This window comes from Heterodontus francisci, chromosome 19, assembly GCF_036365525.1.
Source record: "Heterodontus francisci isolate sHetFra1 chromosome 19, sHetFra1.hap1, whole genome shotgun sequence".
NCBI classification, from domain to species: Eukaryota; Metazoa; Chordata; class Chondrichthyes; order Heterodontiformes; family Heterodontidae; genus Heterodontus; species Heterodontus francisci.
The window spans coordinates 14,346,604-14,366,194 of record NC_090389.1 but is presented as its reverse complement, the minus strand read 5'-3'; the positions used below and the strand labels follow the sequence as shown (position 1 = coordinate 14,366,194).

Genomic DNA, 19,591 nt, shown 5'->3' with positions numbered 1-19,591 from the left:
TATATGGCTACTGCAGTTCAGTTTCTGATCAATGGTAGCCCCTAGGATGTTGATAGTGGGGGATTCAGTGATGGTAATGCCATTGAATGTCAAGGGGAGATGGTTAGATTCTCTCATTGGAGATGGTCATTGCCTGGCACTTGTGTGGCACAAATGTTACTTGCTACTTATCAGCCCAAGCCTGGACATTGTCCAAGTCTTGCTGCATTTCCACATGGTCTGCTTCAGTATCTGAGGAGTCACGAATGCTGCTGAACATTGTGCAATCATCAGGGGGTTTTCTGAATGGTACAAACAGTTTGAACTCAAAGAGTCTGTTTGCTCCCGGACTGAAAAGACCTCTCCTGGCTGGCTTGTCACAGCCTCTCCTGTCTGCTCGCATCATTTTCTCACGGAACTCCAAATTCACTGAAGACACATGAACCCCAAGAGAGAAAAGTCTCCTACAGCGAACAAGATTTAAAAAGAATACTGGGCCCCAATGAAAAGCAAGATCTACCTACAATCAAGGACTCTATAGTGAGCTCGAAGATCCATAACAAAAACCCTCTTCAGAGATTGCCTCAAACTTTTCCACTTTATTTCTTCTGCTCTGCTGTCTCTATCTGCACGTGTGTATCATGTATGCATGCTAGCGTGGGTGCGATGTGTATCCGTAGGCGTTAACTGAATTAGAGTTTAAGTTTAATAAATTTCAACCTTTCTTCTTTAAACCTAAGAAAACCGGATTGTGCTGGTTTCTTTGCCTTATAATTGGAAAGCAGTGAACGAGGATTCACCAAGGGGTAGCTAAAAACACAGTATGTTTAAAATAAAACCGTGTTACGGTAAGATCAGGTGAAGGCTGATTGGGAACCCTAGACACCTTTCTCACCCGGTCGCAACAATATTATGAAGAACAATGAACTTCTTTCACCGAAAGGAGTATTATTTACATATTGTAATAAAACACGTAACTGCTGCCTTCCGTGTTGTTTCAGTCGCTGTGAGGCAACTATGGAGTGACCTTTCCATGGCGCATGCCTGGGCGAATTTATGGAGGTTGAGAGTTGCCCAGTCGTCAAAATCCCCCTCTCGGCCTTTCTGGTGGGGTCCAAAGGAGTGCAGAGCACGATGTTTGGCACCGGTATGGCTGCAGGAGCTGCCGGAAACATGCCAAAGGTGACACATGACCGCCTACGGGGTTCCGCTCTGGATTTTCTGTTAGGGTTTACTGCCTTAGCCTTGGTCTCTCCCAAGACGCCCACAAGGCAGTGGGGTTGTTAGGGCCCCTACACAGGTGTAGGATGATGCCGGTGGGAGGAAGGGATGCGAGGGGGAGGGGTGGAGGGAGGGGGGTGCGAGGGGGAGCTGGGAAGGGGGCTGTAAGGGGGTGGGGGGGGGTGCAGGGGAAGGGGGTGCCGGGGGGAAGATGGTGCGAGGGGGGGGGGCTGGGACAGGGTTGTGAGGGGGTGAGCTGGGAGGGTGGAGCAGGGAAGGGGAAGGGGGGGTGGAAAGGGGGGAAGGGGAAGGGAGGGGAAAGCGGGTGCAGGTAATAAGCCATTTCCTCAGATCCCACCATCGACGTCCGTAAAGCTCATCCGCGTCCTTCGGGAGGTGAAGCATCTTTGGGCAGACTTACAAAGGTATTTTTGCTAAGGGTTTTTTGATGTGGTTTAAATAAAGGCATACCGCATTGCCGACAGTGCGCTGCAGATGCTCTCCGAGCCATCTCCCGCGGGCGCTTTGAAGTTGCGGCCGAGGAGCCGTTCATGGATTTTTTGGGTGTTCGGAGCACCTTTTCTCAAGGCTTCCCTAGGGCCCCGCTGCTCCTTCTTCACCTCAATGGACTTACCGCACGCCGTGGCCGCAGACACTCTGGGCGGTGAAGACAGCAGGATCGGAGATTAAAGTATCGACAGCTGTGCTCTTCAGTTTCGTCCGGATCAATTTCGTTGAGAAAACAAAGAGCAGGTGTGGCTGGGGGAGGGCAGTGGATCCAGGTAACATACACTAAACTAACTGTTAGCTTTTAGTTAGGGCTGAAATGAACTGATTCAAAGAGCCAGGGGAGTTTAAACAGTTTAAGAGGGTAGATTGGGGGAGAAAACACTAAGAATGGGAGCAGATGGCCATGGATAGAGTTGAACAGCAAGGGAGCTTCCTAGGGAGCTTACAGCCCAGGAGCCATCTTGCATCATAAAGGCGGGGCTAAAGTGTGGCGAGTCGAAGAGACTTGGCAGTTGGCAGGAAAAAAGAGAGGCGCAAGGGAAGAGCCAACTGTGTAACAGCCCCAACAAACAAATTTTTCTGCAGCACCTGTGGAAGAGCCTGTCACTCTAGAATTGGCCTTTATAGCCACTCCAGGCGCTGCTCCACACACCACTGACCACCTCCAGGCGCTTACCCATTGTCTCTCGAGATAAGGAGGCCAAAGAAGAATAAAACACAGATTCAGCCCTAGACTCAAATCCAGCTTAGCAACAGCAGTGTGAAGTTGTCAGGGGGTTAAAGTACACCACTGACTAAATGCATCATCTGCTGCATGTTACACAGTCTCTACCAATACCATTAATACAGTACGTACTGTAAAGAAATTGCATTTATATACATCCACAGAAAATTCCAAAGTGCTTTACAACCAACGATTTACTTTTGGAGTGTAGTCAAAGTGGTTCTGTAGGCAAATGCAATATAAGTTTGCCAAGTCCCATAATCAGAAAATTAATTAATAACTTAGATACTTTTTGGTGCTGTTGGTTAAGGTGGAAATGTTGGCAGGATAGAGAATAACTCTCTGCTCATTATTGAGTAGTTGCAATAGGAACTTTTATGTTTACTTGAACTGGCAGATGGGGGATCAGTTCAACATCTCATACGAAAGATGTCATCTCTGACATTCTAGCACCCCCTTCGTATTGCACTGAAATGGTAGCCTAGATTACAGATTGTGCTCAATCTGTAATGCAGTTTAAACCCACAGCCCTCTGACTCAGAGGCAAAGGTGGTTCTGCTTAACCAAGCTAACTATGGAGCCTGGATTTATATACAAACAAGGAATTTTTTTCCCATGGATATAACATCAATGAGGAGCAGGTCATTCAATCATGCAATCTAATTCCATCCAACAGACTATGCATAATTTAGAATGTCTCAGACTCTTTCCACTAATGTAGTCTCCTATTGGGAGAACAAAAAAGTCAAAAGTTCTAATCTATGAAATCTCCTCCATTACCTACAATTAATCAAACTAATTAAGATTAAAATTTTAGGATTTCGGTCTAATGTTTCAATTTGTATTACCAACTGTATCAAATTCCACGGTCAGTGCAGCGTGCTACTTTAATTCATTCTTTCCTAAGACTTCAAATCTGTGGAACTCCTTACCTTTTTCAGCTTTCTCTTCCCTTTACAATTTACAGCCTTTAAACATCTAAATTTGACACCACCTAATAACTATTTCCTGATTATTTCTTCTGTTTTACACTTTACAATCCTGGTATTGTCCTGCACTGTGTGTTTTGGCCCTCAAACCTTGTTTTATGACCATCTAAATTCCATAGATGAAAAACACTGGTCTGCAGCTCCAGCCATTTACATCTGTACCTACTGACTTCTAAATACGCAGCTCTTTTTCAAAGGAGCTACTAATTAACCATATTACCCTTGACTGTTCGAGTTGATCTGGTTGACATATCATGTGATAGGACGACACATTCATAATGCTACATGCAAAACCATTTTAATCACTTTTACAAGAAAGAACTGATTTGTATTCTACATATATAATGCTTTCTCCAGAATTAGAAATACGTCGTCAGTATGAATTTAAATTTAAAAATGAGCTGTATGAACCCCCTTGCAATTAAGAATCTTGCCTGTGATTGAATCTTAGTTGGTCAATATCCCATACTTTGCCACAAAGGATGCTGCCGTAAAACAGCGAACACCTTAGGGATGGTGATTATTGATTTAAGTAAGAAACGCAAATGTAAGCAAGGAATTTAGCCTAATTTGGGACAGGTCCATATTAACACAAAGCATTAGGCTGAATGCAAGAATGAATGAAGAGCTCATGCTCATTTTGACGGATGTTTGGAATATTGCACACTTGATCATGTATGCTTCACAGTGATGGATGGGAGATGAGAATCAAAAACCTGTGTTGTATGGACTGTGACTAATATAATTTCTCTAATGGGGCAATCATTAATTAAGAAACAAGTCAGTAGAGGTAACTGAATTTACAATGCTGTTGCTCAGTCTGTCTCTTAATATGAGACTCTGAAACATGGTGTTGGAAAGTATAGTTAGGGTTGAACAAAACTAAACTGTCCTAATAGTGCAGTCCAGGTAAAACATGTGTTTAGTTGTAAACATAGGAAGATAAGGAACAGCCAAAGCATAAACAAAAGCATGCACCAAAACAGAATATGTTGGAAATAGTGCTAATGTTTGACCCATTTGTGGGTTTCAGGAATGAAGAAATCTAATGAACAGTCCCAATCAAAAGATTAACCTCTGTTTCTCAGATGGTGAAAACTTTGTTGTTGTATCTCTGCCATTTTCTGCCTAATTTCAGAATTCTAGCCAAAATGTGCAGGACATGTTTATCTTGGTGCTATTTAGGAGAGGGACCAACACCATTTATACCCTTGCAGGGTTCACAAAGTAAGTGCTGCACAATTTAAAGCAAATTCAAAAAGATTAAATAAAAAAAATCTGCAGTCGCACCATAGTCTTCAGAAAATACAGAATCAGAAGAATAATAGAGACGTAACTCATGGCTTTGCACAGAAGACTTTCCCAGTCACTTTCAGCAGGATAGTTTTACCCCACCTAACTTCACCAGCAAAAAATAATTGGAGAATAGCAGGTATGGTAGCATAATGCAGAGGCTTGGACTAATGATCAAGGGACATGAGTTTAAATCCCACAAAGGCAGCTGTGGAGTTTAAATCCAGTTATTTAAATAAAATCTGGAATAAAAAGCTGGTATCAATAATGGTGACCATGAAACTGTCCAACAGGGAAGGAAATCTGCCCTCCTTACCTGGTCTGGCCTACATGTGTCTCCAGACCCACAAACTGCCCTCTGAAGTGGCCTAGCAAGCCACACAGTTGTATGAAATCGCTACAAGAAGCAAGACAAATAAAAATGGATGGGCCACCCGGCATCAACCGAGGCACTGATACAACAAAGGCATACCTCTTCACTAATATCTGGGGACTTGTGCCGCAATTGGGAAGAGCTCTCCCACAGGCTAGTTAAGCAGCAGTCTGGCAGTCATACTCACAGAATCATACCCATCAGCCAATGCCAATCACCATTCCTATGATATCCTGTCACACCGGCAGGACAGACCCAACAGTGGTGGTAACACAGTGGTATAGAGTTGGGAGGGAGTCTTCAATATTGACCCCAAGACTGGGCCTGCGGCAGGTGGTGAAAGAACCAACATAAGGGAAAAACCTACTTGACCTCATCCTCACCACTCTACTTGTCGCAGATGCATCTGTCTGTGACAGTTTTGGTAGGAGTGACCACCCGCACAGTTCTTGTTGAGACTAAGTCCCTTCCTCACGCTCAGGACACCTTCCATGGTATTGTGTGGCACTACCACAGTGATCAATGGAATAGATGCAGATCAGATCTAGCAGCTCAAAACTGAGCATCCATATTAACAATCCTCTGTGAGAATAAGTTTCTCCTAATTTCCCCTGTGGTTCTTTTGCCAATTATTTTAAATCTATGACCTCTGGTTGTTGTATTTATAATCCCAAAGGGCTAGAAATTATCATCATGCTGAGTTATTAATGTCCTACTTGCTCAAGTGTAACCTTCAATTCTATAGATGTAATAGTTGGCCACTGAAATATTGAATATTACCAGTTCTGAATTAGAGCCCTGGCAAGAACCCTTTCAATTTGGAACAGTTGCCATTTCTTCCTTCAAGAGAAGGAACCCTTATTCCTCAGACAACACTCAAAGGCTCCACAGTCAAACTTATTGTACCATGTCGAGAATTGCAAATCTAACACTCTTGTTCAAAAAAAGGTGTAAGGATAAGCCCAGCAACTACAGGCCAGTCAATTTAACCTCAGTAGTGGAGAAGCTTTCAGAAACAACAATTTGGGACAAAATTAATAGTCACTTGGACAAATGCGGGTTAATTAAGGAAAGCCAGCACAGATTTCTTCAGGGCAAATCTTGTTTGACTAACTTGCTCGAGTTTTTTGATGAGGTAACAGAGACGGTTGATGAGGGTAAAGCTGTTGATATGGTGTACATGGACTTCAAAAGGCATTTGATAAAGTCCCGCACAGCAGACTTGTGAGCAAAGTTAGAGCTCATGGAATAAAGGTACAGTAGCAACATGGGTACAAAATTGATTGAGTGACAGGAAACAGAGGGTAGTGGTTAATGTTTTTTTTTGGACTGAAGGAAGATTAATAGTGGAGTTCCCCAGAGGTTGGTGTTAGGACCCCTGCTCTTCCTGATATACATTAATGACCTATACCTTGGTGTACAGGGCACAGTCTCAAAATGTGCAAACAATACAAAACTTGGAAGTATTGTGAACTTCAAAAGGAAATAGATTGGTGGAATGGGCGGACAAGTGGCAGGTGAAATTTAATGCAGAGAAATGTGAAGTGATTCATTTTGGGAGGAAGAAAGCGGACAGACAATACAAAATAAAGGGCATAATTCTAAAGGTGGTGCAGGAGAAGAGAGACCTGGGTGCATATGTGCATAAATCATTGAAGGTGACAGGACAAGTTGAGAGAGTGGTTAATGAAGCATATAGCATCCTAGGCTTTATCAATAGAGGCATAAAGTACAAAAGCAAGGAAGTTGTTAAACTTGCATAAAACACTGATTTGGGCTTCAACTGGAGTATTGCGTCCAGTTCTGGGCACCACACTTTAGGAAGGATATGACGACGTTAGAGAGGGTGCAGAAAAGAGTCATGAGAATGGTTCCAGGGATGAGGAACTTCAGTTACATAGATTGGAGAAGTTGGGACTTCCCTTGGAGAAGAGAAGGGTGAGAGGAGATTTGATAGAGGTATTCAAAATCATGAGGGGTCTGGACAGCGTAGATAGGGAGAAACTGTTCCATTGGTGGAAACAATCGAGAACTAGAGGGCACAGATTTAAAGCAATTGGCAAAAGAAGCCACGGCAACATGCGGAAAGACTTCTTCACGTAGCAAGTGGTTAGCATCTGGAATGCACTGCCTGAGTGTGGTGGAGGCAGGTTCAATCAAGGCATTCAAGAGGGAATTGGATTATTACCTGAAAAGGAAGAATGTATAAAGTTACAGGGAGAAGGTGGAGGAGTAGCACTAGGTGAATTGCTCCTTCAGAGAGCCAGCACAGACACGATCGGCCGAATGGCTTCCTTTTGTGTTGTCACCATTCTATGATTTCATGTGTGTTACTGGGGAAATGTGAGTGCCAATTGTACTGGAAAAAATTAGCCTATTTGACAGAAAGTAGCTATCATGAAGGAGACACTTTTGTTAGCTGTCCAATAAGGGCTTAAGGACATCTTTCAGAGTCTCATTTGTTCTGGGGACAAACGCTGTACCTGCGAGCTTGCAATGTGATTTACATTCACTTGTTTCTGTATGGCGAAGCATTTATCATATGTCAAGTGAATATTGCCTTGATATCCTCCCTCTCCTACAACCTACCGTGTTGGATCTAATCGGAAGTCCAATGAGTCGGAACAACCTTATCTGAAAGCGCCAAGATTATTAAAATTGAGCATCAATTAGATTTGGCTGATGAACTGCAACTGATTTTCATTCTGAAGGCAGTTTTTTTAGAGTCAGAGAGTTATACAGCACAGAAACAGGCCCTTCGGCCCATTGTGCCCGTGCCAGCCATCAAGCACCTATCTATTCTACTCCCATTTTCCAGCACTTGGCCCGTCGCCTTGTATGCTATGGCATTTCAAGTGCTCATCGATATACTTCTTAAATGTTGTGAGGGTTCCTGCCTCTACCACCCCTTCAGGCAGTTTATTCCAGATTCCAACCCTCTAGGTGAAAAATATTTCCTAAAATCCCCTCTAAACCTCCTGCCCCTTACCTTAAATCTATGCTGCCTGGTTATTGACACCTCCGCTAAGGGAAAAAGTTTCTTCCTATCTACCCTGTCTCTGCCCCTCATAATTTTGTATACCTCAATCAGGTCCTCCCCTCAGCCTTCTTTGCTCTAAGGAAAACAACCCTAACCTATCCAGTCTCTCTTCATAACTGAAATGCTCCAGCCAAGGGAACATCCTGGTGATTCTCATCTGCACCCTCTCCAGTGCAATCACATCCTTCCTATTGTGTAGCGATATGCCTTCCTAACCACCTTATCTACCTGTGCTGCTGCCTTCAGTGATCTATGGACAAGTACACCAAGGTCCCTCTGTACTCCCTAGGGTCCTACAATCCATTGTATATTCCCTTGCCTTGTTAGTCCTCCCAAAATACATCACCACACACTTCTCAGGATTAAATTCCATTTGCCACTGCTCTGCCCATCTTACCAGCCCATCTATATCGTCCTGCAATCTAAGGCTTTCCTCCTCACTATTTACGACACCACCAATTTTCGTGTCATCTGTGACCTTACTGATCATACCTCCTATATTCACGTCTATATCATTAAGGTACAGTACAAACAGCAAGGGTCCTAGCACCGATCCCTGCGGTACCCCACTGGTCACACGCTTCCAATCACAAAAACAACCCTCGGCCATCACTCTCTGCCTGCTGCCACTAAGCCAATTTTGGATCCAATTTGCCAAATTGCCCTGGATCCCACGGGCTCTTGCCTTCTTGACCAATCTCCAAGTGGACCTTATGAAAAGCCTTACTGAAGTCCATGTAGATGACATCAATTGCTTTACCCTCATCTACACACCTAGTCACCTCCTCGAAAAATTCAATCAAGTTTGTTAGACATGATCTCCCCCTGACAAAGCCATGCTGACTATCCTTGATTAATTCCTGCCCCTCCAAGTGGAGATTAATCCTGTCCCTCAGAATTTCCAATCGTTTCCATACCACTGATGTTAGACTCACTGGCCTGTAATTACAGGTTTATCCCTACTACCCTTCTTGAATAATGGTAGCACATTCTCTGTCCTCCAGTCCTCTGGTACCTCTCCTGTGGCCAGAGAGGATTTGAAAACTTGTGTCAGAGCACCTGCAATCTCCTCCCTTGCCTCACATAGCAGCCTGGGATACATCTCATCTGGGCCTGGGGATTTATTCATTTTAAGCCTGCTAAAACCGCTAACACCTCCTCCCTTTCAATGCTAATTTGTTCAAGTATATCACAATCTCCCTCCCTGATCTCTACACCTACATCGTCCTTCTCCATAGTGAACACAGAAGAAAAGTAATCATTTAAGTCGTCACCTACATCCTCCGGCTCCACACACAGATTGCCACTTTGGTCTCTAATGGGCCCTACTCTTTCCCTGGTTATCCTCTTGCCCTTAATATACTTATAAAATGCCTGAAATAAAAACAAGAAATGCTGGAAATACTCAGCAGGTCTGGCAGCATCTGTGGAGAGAGAAGCAGAGTTAACATTTCAGGTCAATGACCCTTCTTGCCTGATAAAACGCCATAGGATTTTCCTTTATCTTGCCCGCCAGTGTTTTTTCATGCCCCCTCTTTGCTCTCCTAATTACTTTTTTAAGTACTCCCTACATTTCCTGTACTTCCCTCGGGCCTCCACTATTTTCAGCCCTCTGAATCTGCCATAAGCCTCCTTTTTTTTCCTTATCCAATCCTCTATATCCCTTGACATCTTGGGTTCCCTGGAGTTATTGGTCCTACCCTTCACCTTTACGGGAACATGTTGGCCCTGAACTCTTACTATTTTCTTTTTGAATGACTCCCACTGGTCTGATGTAGATTTTCCTACAAGTAGCTGCTCCCAGTCCACTTTTGCTAGATCCTGTTTTATCATAGAGAAATCGGCCTTCACCCAATTCAATACCTTCATTTCCATTCCAACCCCGTCACGCCTGAAGATTCTATACCCTGGAATATTGAGCTGCCAGTCCTGCCTTTCCCTCAACCATGTCTCTGTGATAGCAATAATATCGTACTCCCATGTGTTAATCAACACCCTCAATTTATCTGCCTTACTTGTAAGACTCTTGCGTTAAAATAGATGCAATGCAGCCTTGCATTATTCGCTTGTGCCTTAACAGGTCTACATTTCCTCTGCTTTCCAGACTGACTTAGTTTCGCATCTATATTTGGCTGTGCATCACCCCCTGCTGTACCTCCACTCTGTATCCCATCCCCCTGCCAAATTAGTTTAAACACCCCCCCCAAACGGCACGAGCAAACCTCCCTGCAAGGATGTTGGTCGTGTTCCGGTTCAGGTGCAACCCATCCGACTTGTATAGGTCCCACCTTCGCCAGAAACATACTCAGTGAACCAGGAAACTAAAGCCCTCTCTCCTGCACCATCCTTTCAGCCACGCATTCATCTGCTCTATCCTCCTATTCCTATACGCACTGGCACATGGCACCAGGAGTAATCCAGAGATTTCAACCTTTGAGGTCCTGCTTTTTAATCTGCTACCTGGCTCCTTAAATTCTTGTTGCAGGACCTCATCCCTCTTTTTACCTATGTCGTTGGTACCAATGTGAACCATGACCTCTGACTGTTCACCCTCCCCTTTTAGAATGTCCTGTAGCTGCTCCATGACATCCTTGACCCTAGCACCAGGGACGCAGCATACTATCCTGGTGTCACATTTGCGGCCACAGAAACACCTATCTGTACCCCTTACAATAGAATCCACTATCACTATAGCTCTCCCACTCTTTTTCCTCCGCTCCTGTGCAGCTGAGCCACACGTAGTGCCACAGACCTGGCTCTTACTGCATTCCTCTGAGAAGCTATCTCCCACAACAGTATCCAAAGTGGATAATCTGTTAGAGAGGGACATGGACCCAGGGGACTCCTGCACTACCTGCCTTGTTCTTCTACTCTGCCTGGCAGTCATCCATTCCCTTTCTGCCTGAGCAGTCTTTACCTGCAGTGTGACCACCTCCCTGCACGTGCTATCCAAGATGATCTCAACCTCGCAGATGCTCCACAGTGTCCGCAGCCGCCGCTCCAGATCTGAAACGCAGATTTCGAGTAGCTGCAGCTGGAGACACTTCCTGCACACATATTCGCCCTGGACACTGGAAGTGTCCCTGACTTCCCACATTGCACAGGAGGAGCAGCCCAAGCAGCCGAGCTGCCCTGCCATGACTTACCCTTAATTTACTCCCTTAAATTACTCAAAAATTAGAGATTATTTACACTAGGGATCTTGATTCCCTAAAAAACACTACTTGCTATGTAAAAAACTGTAGACCTTACCTTTCTCTTTACTTTAGTTACTAACCCAGCAATTTACTGATACTCCCTGACAACAGTTACTCACCTACCAATCAGCTTTCTTGTGATGTCACTGCTCATTCTGTTTTCAAACACCTGGACTCCACTACGCTGCTCTCCCGGAAGGTAAGTGCTCTAGGCCACGATCCTTGGGCTCTATTTATCAGCTCTCTGCTCCGTGTTCTTCCTGCAGGTCCACTGCTCTCCCGGAAGGTAAATGCTATAGGCCGCGATCCTCTAGCTCTATTTATCGGCTCCCCGCTCCGTGTTCTTCCCGCAGGTCGGCTCCTCTCCGCTGCTCTCCCGGAAGGTAAGTTTTTTTGGTCATCCTAGTCCCTTAAAAAAGGGGCTCTTACAGTTGAAATTGATGCTCAGTGTTTTTGATGCTCTTTACAGTTTGGGCTTTTCAAAAAGCATTTTCTCCTTCAGAATGATGACATTTTCCGTAAGTGGACCTCGTTCCAAGCTGCAATATGCCTGTTTTGCCTTTGCTCTTAGAGCTACTGTAGCCCGTGTCTAAAACCTAACCTTGGCTATGATACATTATGTACTGGAATTTACATAAAATCCCTCCTGCATCTTCTGTATGGCGAGAGAAAATATACACTAAACCAGATTTGCACAGACAAAACCAATAACCAAATTTTTCTAAATCGTATCCAAAATATATATTTAGATATATATATCATATATTTAAATATATATATATTTACAATATAGATTGCTATATATTGTAAATACAAGCAGCATTTTAAAGTACATACACCATAGAGAATGTGCTGTAGTTTAATGCTTGTTTAGCTCCTTCTTACAATCTTTCCAGCAATAAAATGTCTCCACTGTGTTGCATATGAAATGTGTTAATCAGATGCTCATGCAAAATTTTAGTCTAAATGCCCTTCAGAATTCCTGTAAGAATGGATGAACACAAATATCTATTCCTTTTATGCACTTAATTAATTTGATGATTCAAGCAACATTATTGAATATATGATAATGTAACAAATTCACTTAAAATTTTCTCTAAGATTAGGTTACTACAACATATTAAGGACAACATAGTACAATAATGAAGTGCCTACCGTCCCGATAATCTAAAATGTACAATCCACATTTTGATTAAAAAAGTTCTTGCAATGGTGTTTTAGTGGTAAGAAAACAACTGGAATCCGTCTTAGTTCCTGGTTACTAACACTTTTAGGTAAAGAAACAAGACAACACGGTTCTTATATTTGTCACAATGCTTCTTTTACATAATTCTAAGAACAAGTGGCTGTGAAAAGAAAATGAAAGTCAACGATGCGAATTGACCTCTGTGTCCTGATTTGTGTTTTTTATAAAGGTAACTTGGCACCGATCAATTTGAGCTGGGCAATCTCCTTATGGAATTGCAAAAGCAAAATACTGCGGGTGTTGGAAATCTGAAACAAAAACTGAAAATGCTGGAAATAGTCAGCACGTCTGGCAGCAGCTGTGAAGAGAGAAACAGAGTTAATGTTTCAGGTTTTTGACCTTCCATCAGAACTGTTCTAATGCAAGGTCACAGACCTGAGATATTAACTCTGATTCTCTCTCGACAGATGCTGCCAGACCTGCTGAGTATTTCCAGCATTTTCTACTTTTACTCCGAATGGGATTGTTGGCTTTACAGTTTTCGGTGTCACTGAAAAACATAAATGGAATTTATATAAGGCAGGTAATTTGAGGATAAGGGAACAAGGAATGACCACTGATGCAGGATAGGATGTCCCTACATATGATCTAAAATCTATGGCTTGAATCGGACATTTGGGAACTTTAAAAGCCAAGTCAGCAAGTAATTAGGGACATAAACTGGAAAAAAATAGTTCTGCTGCACAAGAACAAATTCCACTGTGACGGCAGGAAAGGACGGAAAGAGGGTAAGTGGAGGTGTCAAAGGGCAAGAAGTTGATCATGTGGATTACAGATGTAAAGTCACTTATAGGGACTTCTGACCCTCTTACTTGTTGGCTTCTTTGTACATTGTATGCAGAGGGAAATGAGAGAATGGGTCTCTACCAAATTTTTTGGCATGATTTATGCCCCCTTTCCTCTCTGCTCAAAATGCTAAAATAGCCACCCCCCCATAGTCCGCCGACTCCTTACATGTGGTCATGCCACAGATGGTATGTAGGAAAGCAATTGAAGAATGGAGAAAAAATTGACGCAAATACTTCTCCAGTTCAGGTGCCCACTGCAAAAATGAATATCAAACTGTGCAAGGTTCACTGTATAGTTGTCAATATTTCCAATAAATTAGCAACTATACAGCATTACAAAATAGCACGAATAGATTGTAGCTAATTGTGAGCCCATTTAATCACCAGTAAATGCACTAGTGCCATTACAGGTAACTCCCTGCCAATGCTTACAAAAGAGTTCCTCATGGCAATTGCTTTTGTGACATGTAAAACTACCAGATAAAATAGGCAAACTAAAAATAATTCTGTTAAGTTCCAAGACTATGTGGACAAGGGGAAGGAACTGGTCCTGGGAAAAAAAATTTAGGCATAAAAAAACCAGTTATTATCCAATTGTCATGAAGACCCCCACCTGCCAAGAATGAGATCAAGATTCTCCAGGGGTGACAGGGGAGGGATAAAACAGGAGATGGTATTGCACTGTTGATCAAGGTCTCAATTACTGCAGTAAAGAGGGATGATATCTTAGAAGGTTCCTCAAATGAGGCCATATGGGTACAACTTAAAAACAAAAAGGGGGCAATCACTTAGCTGGGAGGGTATTACAGGCCTCCAAACAGTCAGGGAGAGATAGAGGAGCAGATATGTAGGCAAATCACAGAGAGGTGTAAAAATAATAGGGTACTAATAGTAGGGCATTTCAACTTCCCCAGTATCAACTGGGATAGTCTTAGTGCAAAGAGAAGGGCTGGTACTGGGCCCCAACAAACGGCAAGATTTTCCGGCAACCAAAGACTCCACATCGAACTCAAAGGACTGTAATTACAACCCAGTTCTTGCCTCAAACTTTTCCCCTTTATTCTTTCCACTTTTTCTGTCTCTTTCTGCATGTGTGTTTATCGCGTATGTATGCTAGTGTGGTAGCGTCGCACACTTGTAGTCGTTGATCGAATTAGAGTTTAAGGTTAATCAACTTCTACCTTTTTTGTTTAAATCTAAGAAAATCTGTCTGATTGATTTCGTTGCCTTACAATTGGAAAGCAGTGAACAAAAATTTGCTGAGGGGGGAGCTAAAATAAGGTGTTTTTAAAAATTAAACCCTGTTACGGTTAAACCAGGCAAAGGCTGAGCGGAAACGTCTGGACCTCTTTCTCACCTGGTTATGACACAATATTAAAAATATATTCTAAGCTGAGATAAATTAATGTGTGTCTCAAGCAGGCCATAATTTGCTACCATTTAAATATTTAACAACTGTGTTACAGTTGAGGTGAAAGTAAATAAAATCCCTTTTTTGAGGATTGCAATTTTGGCTTTTGGAGGATGGCTTAGCGCACTTATACCCTGCATGGTTTGAGCACCGGAAGGATATTTTACACAAGGAGAAGATAAACAATTATATAAATCGCAAGTATTACATAAAATATAAAGATAAACCAACTTTCCTGGATGAACTTACTCATTGCCCCAGTCCAAGCGGACTGTGATGTGTCGCTTGACATCACGGATTTGGTCTTGGGTTAGGTGACCGGATAGAAGCTGTCTCCGCAAATCAATCAGTTCATTCATTACATGGCGCAGTTTGTAAAATAAATCCACCTTGTGTTTCTGTGGAAGGAAAAAGGTAGAAGCCATTTAAACGGAAGTATTATAATCTTGCTCAGAAATTACCTGTTTCACTTCATCCCTGCACACTTGACACTACATCTTCTGATCACAAGCTAAATAAGTTTCTACCATACTCACCACAGTAATGGAAGGAGGGGAAGAATTCAACATGTGGTTTTCATTCCCCACAGAATAGAGCAGTGCATTTTTGGAGTCATTAAAATCCAAGTGTCACCATCAAGTATCATTGATAGTGCAGTAATGCATCGTAAACGTTTCTCTATTCTTCCATGACAGTAGCCCTCAAAATCTGAAGAACATTCCTTTTTGCATTGGTCTGAATGATAGCTTTATGGGTCATATTTGTGTTGCGATGCATTTGAACTGGGACCTTTATAATGAGAAAGAACTGTTTTGTGTCATCAGTCTCAGTTGGATTTGAACCTTGTGTTGGTAACAAAAAGAACAGTGAATTAACCCACTGCAGTATACAGTCCTCACAGACGCATGAAATTCTCCAAATGGACATGATGTTGAAGTTGGTAAAACAGAGATCTGATTTTTATTGCTAAGTATCGCCAAATCTCTGATGATTCTAGAATTAGAACTCGTCTTTCTCGTACAGTATAAGCCAAAAGATAACAACTTAAACTCTGTTGGCACATTCGGAACAAAGTCAATCTGCAACAGGAAAGGTAGACAGGCCCACAACAATCAATGCTTCCAAATTTAATTGCCTACAGTGTTGTCAACAAGCACTTAAAGCATATCAAGAAGGTGACATGACATGAAAGATAATGACTGGTCTGATATGCTTACATGGATTTTGTAGAATACAGAACTGTACGACGTACCGCCAGGTTTAATGTCCACACTCTACAGAACCTGTCACTTTCACTTATGCAGTTTACTGTGCCAAGCCTGCTATCCCTCATCTCAGCACTCCAAGAGCTGCTTTGCCTGTGCTGGGATGAGGGAGCAGTACCACAGGACATGCGCAATGCCAATATCATCATCCTCTATAAGAACAAGGGCGACTGTGGTGATTACAACAACTACCGTGGAAACTCCCTGCTCAGCACAGTGGGGAAAGCCTTCGCTCGAGTCATTTTAAACAGACTCCAGAAGCTGGCTGAGCATGTCTACCCTGAGGCACAGTGCGGTTTTCAAGCAGAGAGATCCACTATTGATATGCTGTTCTCCCTTCGCCAGCTGCAGGAGAAATGCCGCGAGCAATGGATGCCTCTACGTTGGTTTCATAGATCTCACCACAGCCTTTGACCTCGTCAGCTGACGTGGTCTCTTCAGACTACCAGCAAAGATCGGATGTCCACCAAAGCTGCTAAACATCATCACCTCGTTCCATGACAATATGAAAGGCACAATTCAGCATAACGGTGCCTCATCAGACTCCTTTCCCATCCTGAGTGGTGTGAAACAGGGTTGTGTTCTCTCACCCACACTGTTTGGGATCTTCTTCTCACTGCTGCTCTCTCATGCGTTCCAGTCTTCAGAAGGAATTTTCCTCCACACAAGATCAGATGGCAGGTTGTTCAACCTTGCCCGTCTCAGAGCGAAGACCAAAGTATGGAAAGTCCTCATCAGGAACTCCTCTTTGCTGACAATGCTGCATTAACATCCCACACGGAACAGTGGCTGCAGAGACTCATCGACAGGCTTGCGGCTGCCTGCAACGAATTTGGCCTAACCATCAGTTTCAAGAAAACAAACATCATGGGACAGGACATCTGAAATGCTCCATCCATCAATATCGGCGAACACACTCTGGAAGTGGTTCAAGAGTTCACCTACCTGGGCTCAAGCATCACCAGTAACCTGTCTCTCGATGCGGAAATCAAGAAGCGCATGAGAAAGGCGTCTGCTGCTATGTCCGGACTGGCCAAGAAGGTGTGGGAAAATGGCACACTGCCACAGAACACAAAAGTCCGAGTGTTTCAAGCCTGTATCCTCAGTACCTTGCTCTACGGCAACGTATGTCAGCCAAGGGTGACATCTCAACTCATTCTATCTTCACTGTCTCCAGAGAATCCTTGGCATCAGGTGGCAGGACCGCATCTCCAATGCAGAAGTCCTCGAGGCAGCCAACATCCCCAGCAGGTATGCCCTACTGAGCCAGCAACGCATGAGATGGTTTGGCCATGTGAGCTGCATGGAAGATGGCAGGATCCCCAAGGACGTATTGTACAGATCCACCAGCCATCCATGTATCCGCTTTAAAGACGTTTGAAAACGCGGCATGCAGTCTTGCGTCATTGACCACAAGTCGTGGGAGCCAGTTGCCAGCGATCACCAGACCTGGCAGACAGCTATCATGGCAGGGCTGAACAGGGGCGAGTCGAAGAGACTCAGCAGTTGGCAGGAAAAGAGACAGCAGTGTAAGGAGAGAGCCAACTATGTAACAGCCCCGACAACCACCTCTACCTGCAGTGCCTGTGGAAGAGTCTGTCACTCTAGAACTGGCCTTTATAGCCACTCCAGGCGCTGCTCCACAAACCACTGACCACCTCCAGGCACTTACCCATTGTCTCTCGAGACAAGGAATGCAAGTTTCATTGGCCAGTTTTGAAGTAGGACAGCTATTTGTGGCTCATTCTACTGTTTAAATGGATTCTTAAAGCATTTATTGAAATGGAGGCTATCTGATTTCTTTAATTAGAAACTCTGCAAGTCTCTGCCCCTTTAAATAGAAGTTCGGCTTCTGAGAGATGCCAAGGAGGAGACACTAGAGACTATGGCAATAATTTCTCTATGCTCCTCAAATATCCAAATTGTGTCACATGACTGGACAGCAGATGGTTTAATACCTCTGTTCAAGAAAGGACAGAGAATAAATCTGCTAACTAAAAACCCACATTGTGTGGCATAATCCATGAGCATTTAGAAATGCATGCATTGATCAAGAACAGTCTGTATGGATTTGCTGAAGTCAAGGCATGTTTAATAAGTTTAATGGAACTTTTTGAAGCAGTGACTGGTTGGATAGATAACTGATTGGAATGCAGAAAATGTGATGTGAATGGATTTTCAGAAAGTGTTCTATCTGGTGTTGCAAGAGGCTTATTAGAAAAATTTACTGTCAGAGAAAATGTAGCAGCATGGATAGAAAGTTGGCTGATGGACAGGAAATGCAGAATTTAGATAAATGGGTGTTGTTGGGACTGTAGCAAGGTTAGAAGTGATGTATCCAGAGTCAGTGCTGGGTCCAAATTGTTCTCCAAAAATATGGGCTTGCGTATGGGGAACACAATCTCAAAATTTGTTGACAAGATAAAAGTAACAAGGCAGAATATAAAAGACTTTAGGAAAATAGACAGGTTAACGGAATGGCCAGACAGTGAACAGATGCAATTTAATGTGGAGAAGTGTGAAGTAATACAGTTTGGCTGAAAAAAAAGGAATGGGAGCATGCAGACATAGGAAAAAGTACCCAGATTATTGCCAACTGAAGTGTGTCAATAAAGGGAGGTCTACATATTTCCCTGAAAGTGGGAATGATAAGGGTTTATAAATAGGGGCATAGAATACAAAAGCGAGGACAATGATAAATTTATACAGAACACTGGTTAGGGCATAACGAGAGCAATATGTGCAGTTTCGGGCATCCAATTTGAGTAACCCCTTATTGCAATCTATTTGCATTTCAGTACAACCACAGGTTACAACATTCATCCAGGTAGACATAATGTTGACATGGCTGATCCAGTTTTGCCTCTGATCAATGGTGATTAATTGATAAGAATAACAAATAATAAAAGGACAAAACTAAAGGCTCTGTATCTGAATGCACGTGGCAGTCGAAACAAAACAGATGAACTGATAGTGCAAATAGAAATAAATAAGTACGATCTGATAGACATTACAGACATGGCTGCAGGACGACATAGATTGGGACCTGAATATTGAAGGGTACATGACATATCGGAAGGACAGGAAGCTAGGAAAAGGTGGAGGGGTGGCTCTGTTAATTCATGATGGTATTAGCACAATAGAGAGGGACGACCGAAGTTCAGGCAACCAGGATGTAAAAGTGGTTTGGGTAGAGATGAGAAATGATAACGGCAATAAGTCAGTTGTAGGAGTGGTGTACAGGCCTCTTAACAGTAACAACACAGTTGGATGGGGTATAAAGGAAGAAATAATGGGAGCTTGTCAGATAGGTACCGCAATAATCATGGGAGATTTTAATCTGCGTATAGACTGAAAAATCAGATGGGAAAAGGTAGCTGAGATGAGGAATTCATAGAATGTTTTCGGGATAGTTTCTTAGAACAGCATGTTCTGGAGCCAACCAGTGAGCAGGCTATACTAGACCTGGTATTGTGCAACGAGATAGGATTAATTAATGACCTCATAGTGAAGGAATCCCAAGTCAGCAGCGATCATATGATTGAATTTTACATT

At 43.1% G+C, this 19,591-nt stretch overlaps 1 protein-coding gene across 1 annotated transcript in view; it reads right to left on the bottom strand.

The window, feature by feature from the left end:
- The window catches only part of dock3 (dedicator of cytokinesis 3), a 1,369,418-nt gene that overhangs the window by 813,353 nt on the left and 536,474 nt on the right, over nt 1–19,591 (bottom strand). The window contains exon 6 of the mRNA XM_068052296.1: nt 15,021–15,169. Coding sequence (XP_067908397.1) covers nt 15,021–15,169 — 149 coding nt within the window. The remainder of the gene's footprint in view (nt 1–15,020; nt 15,170–19,591) is intronic.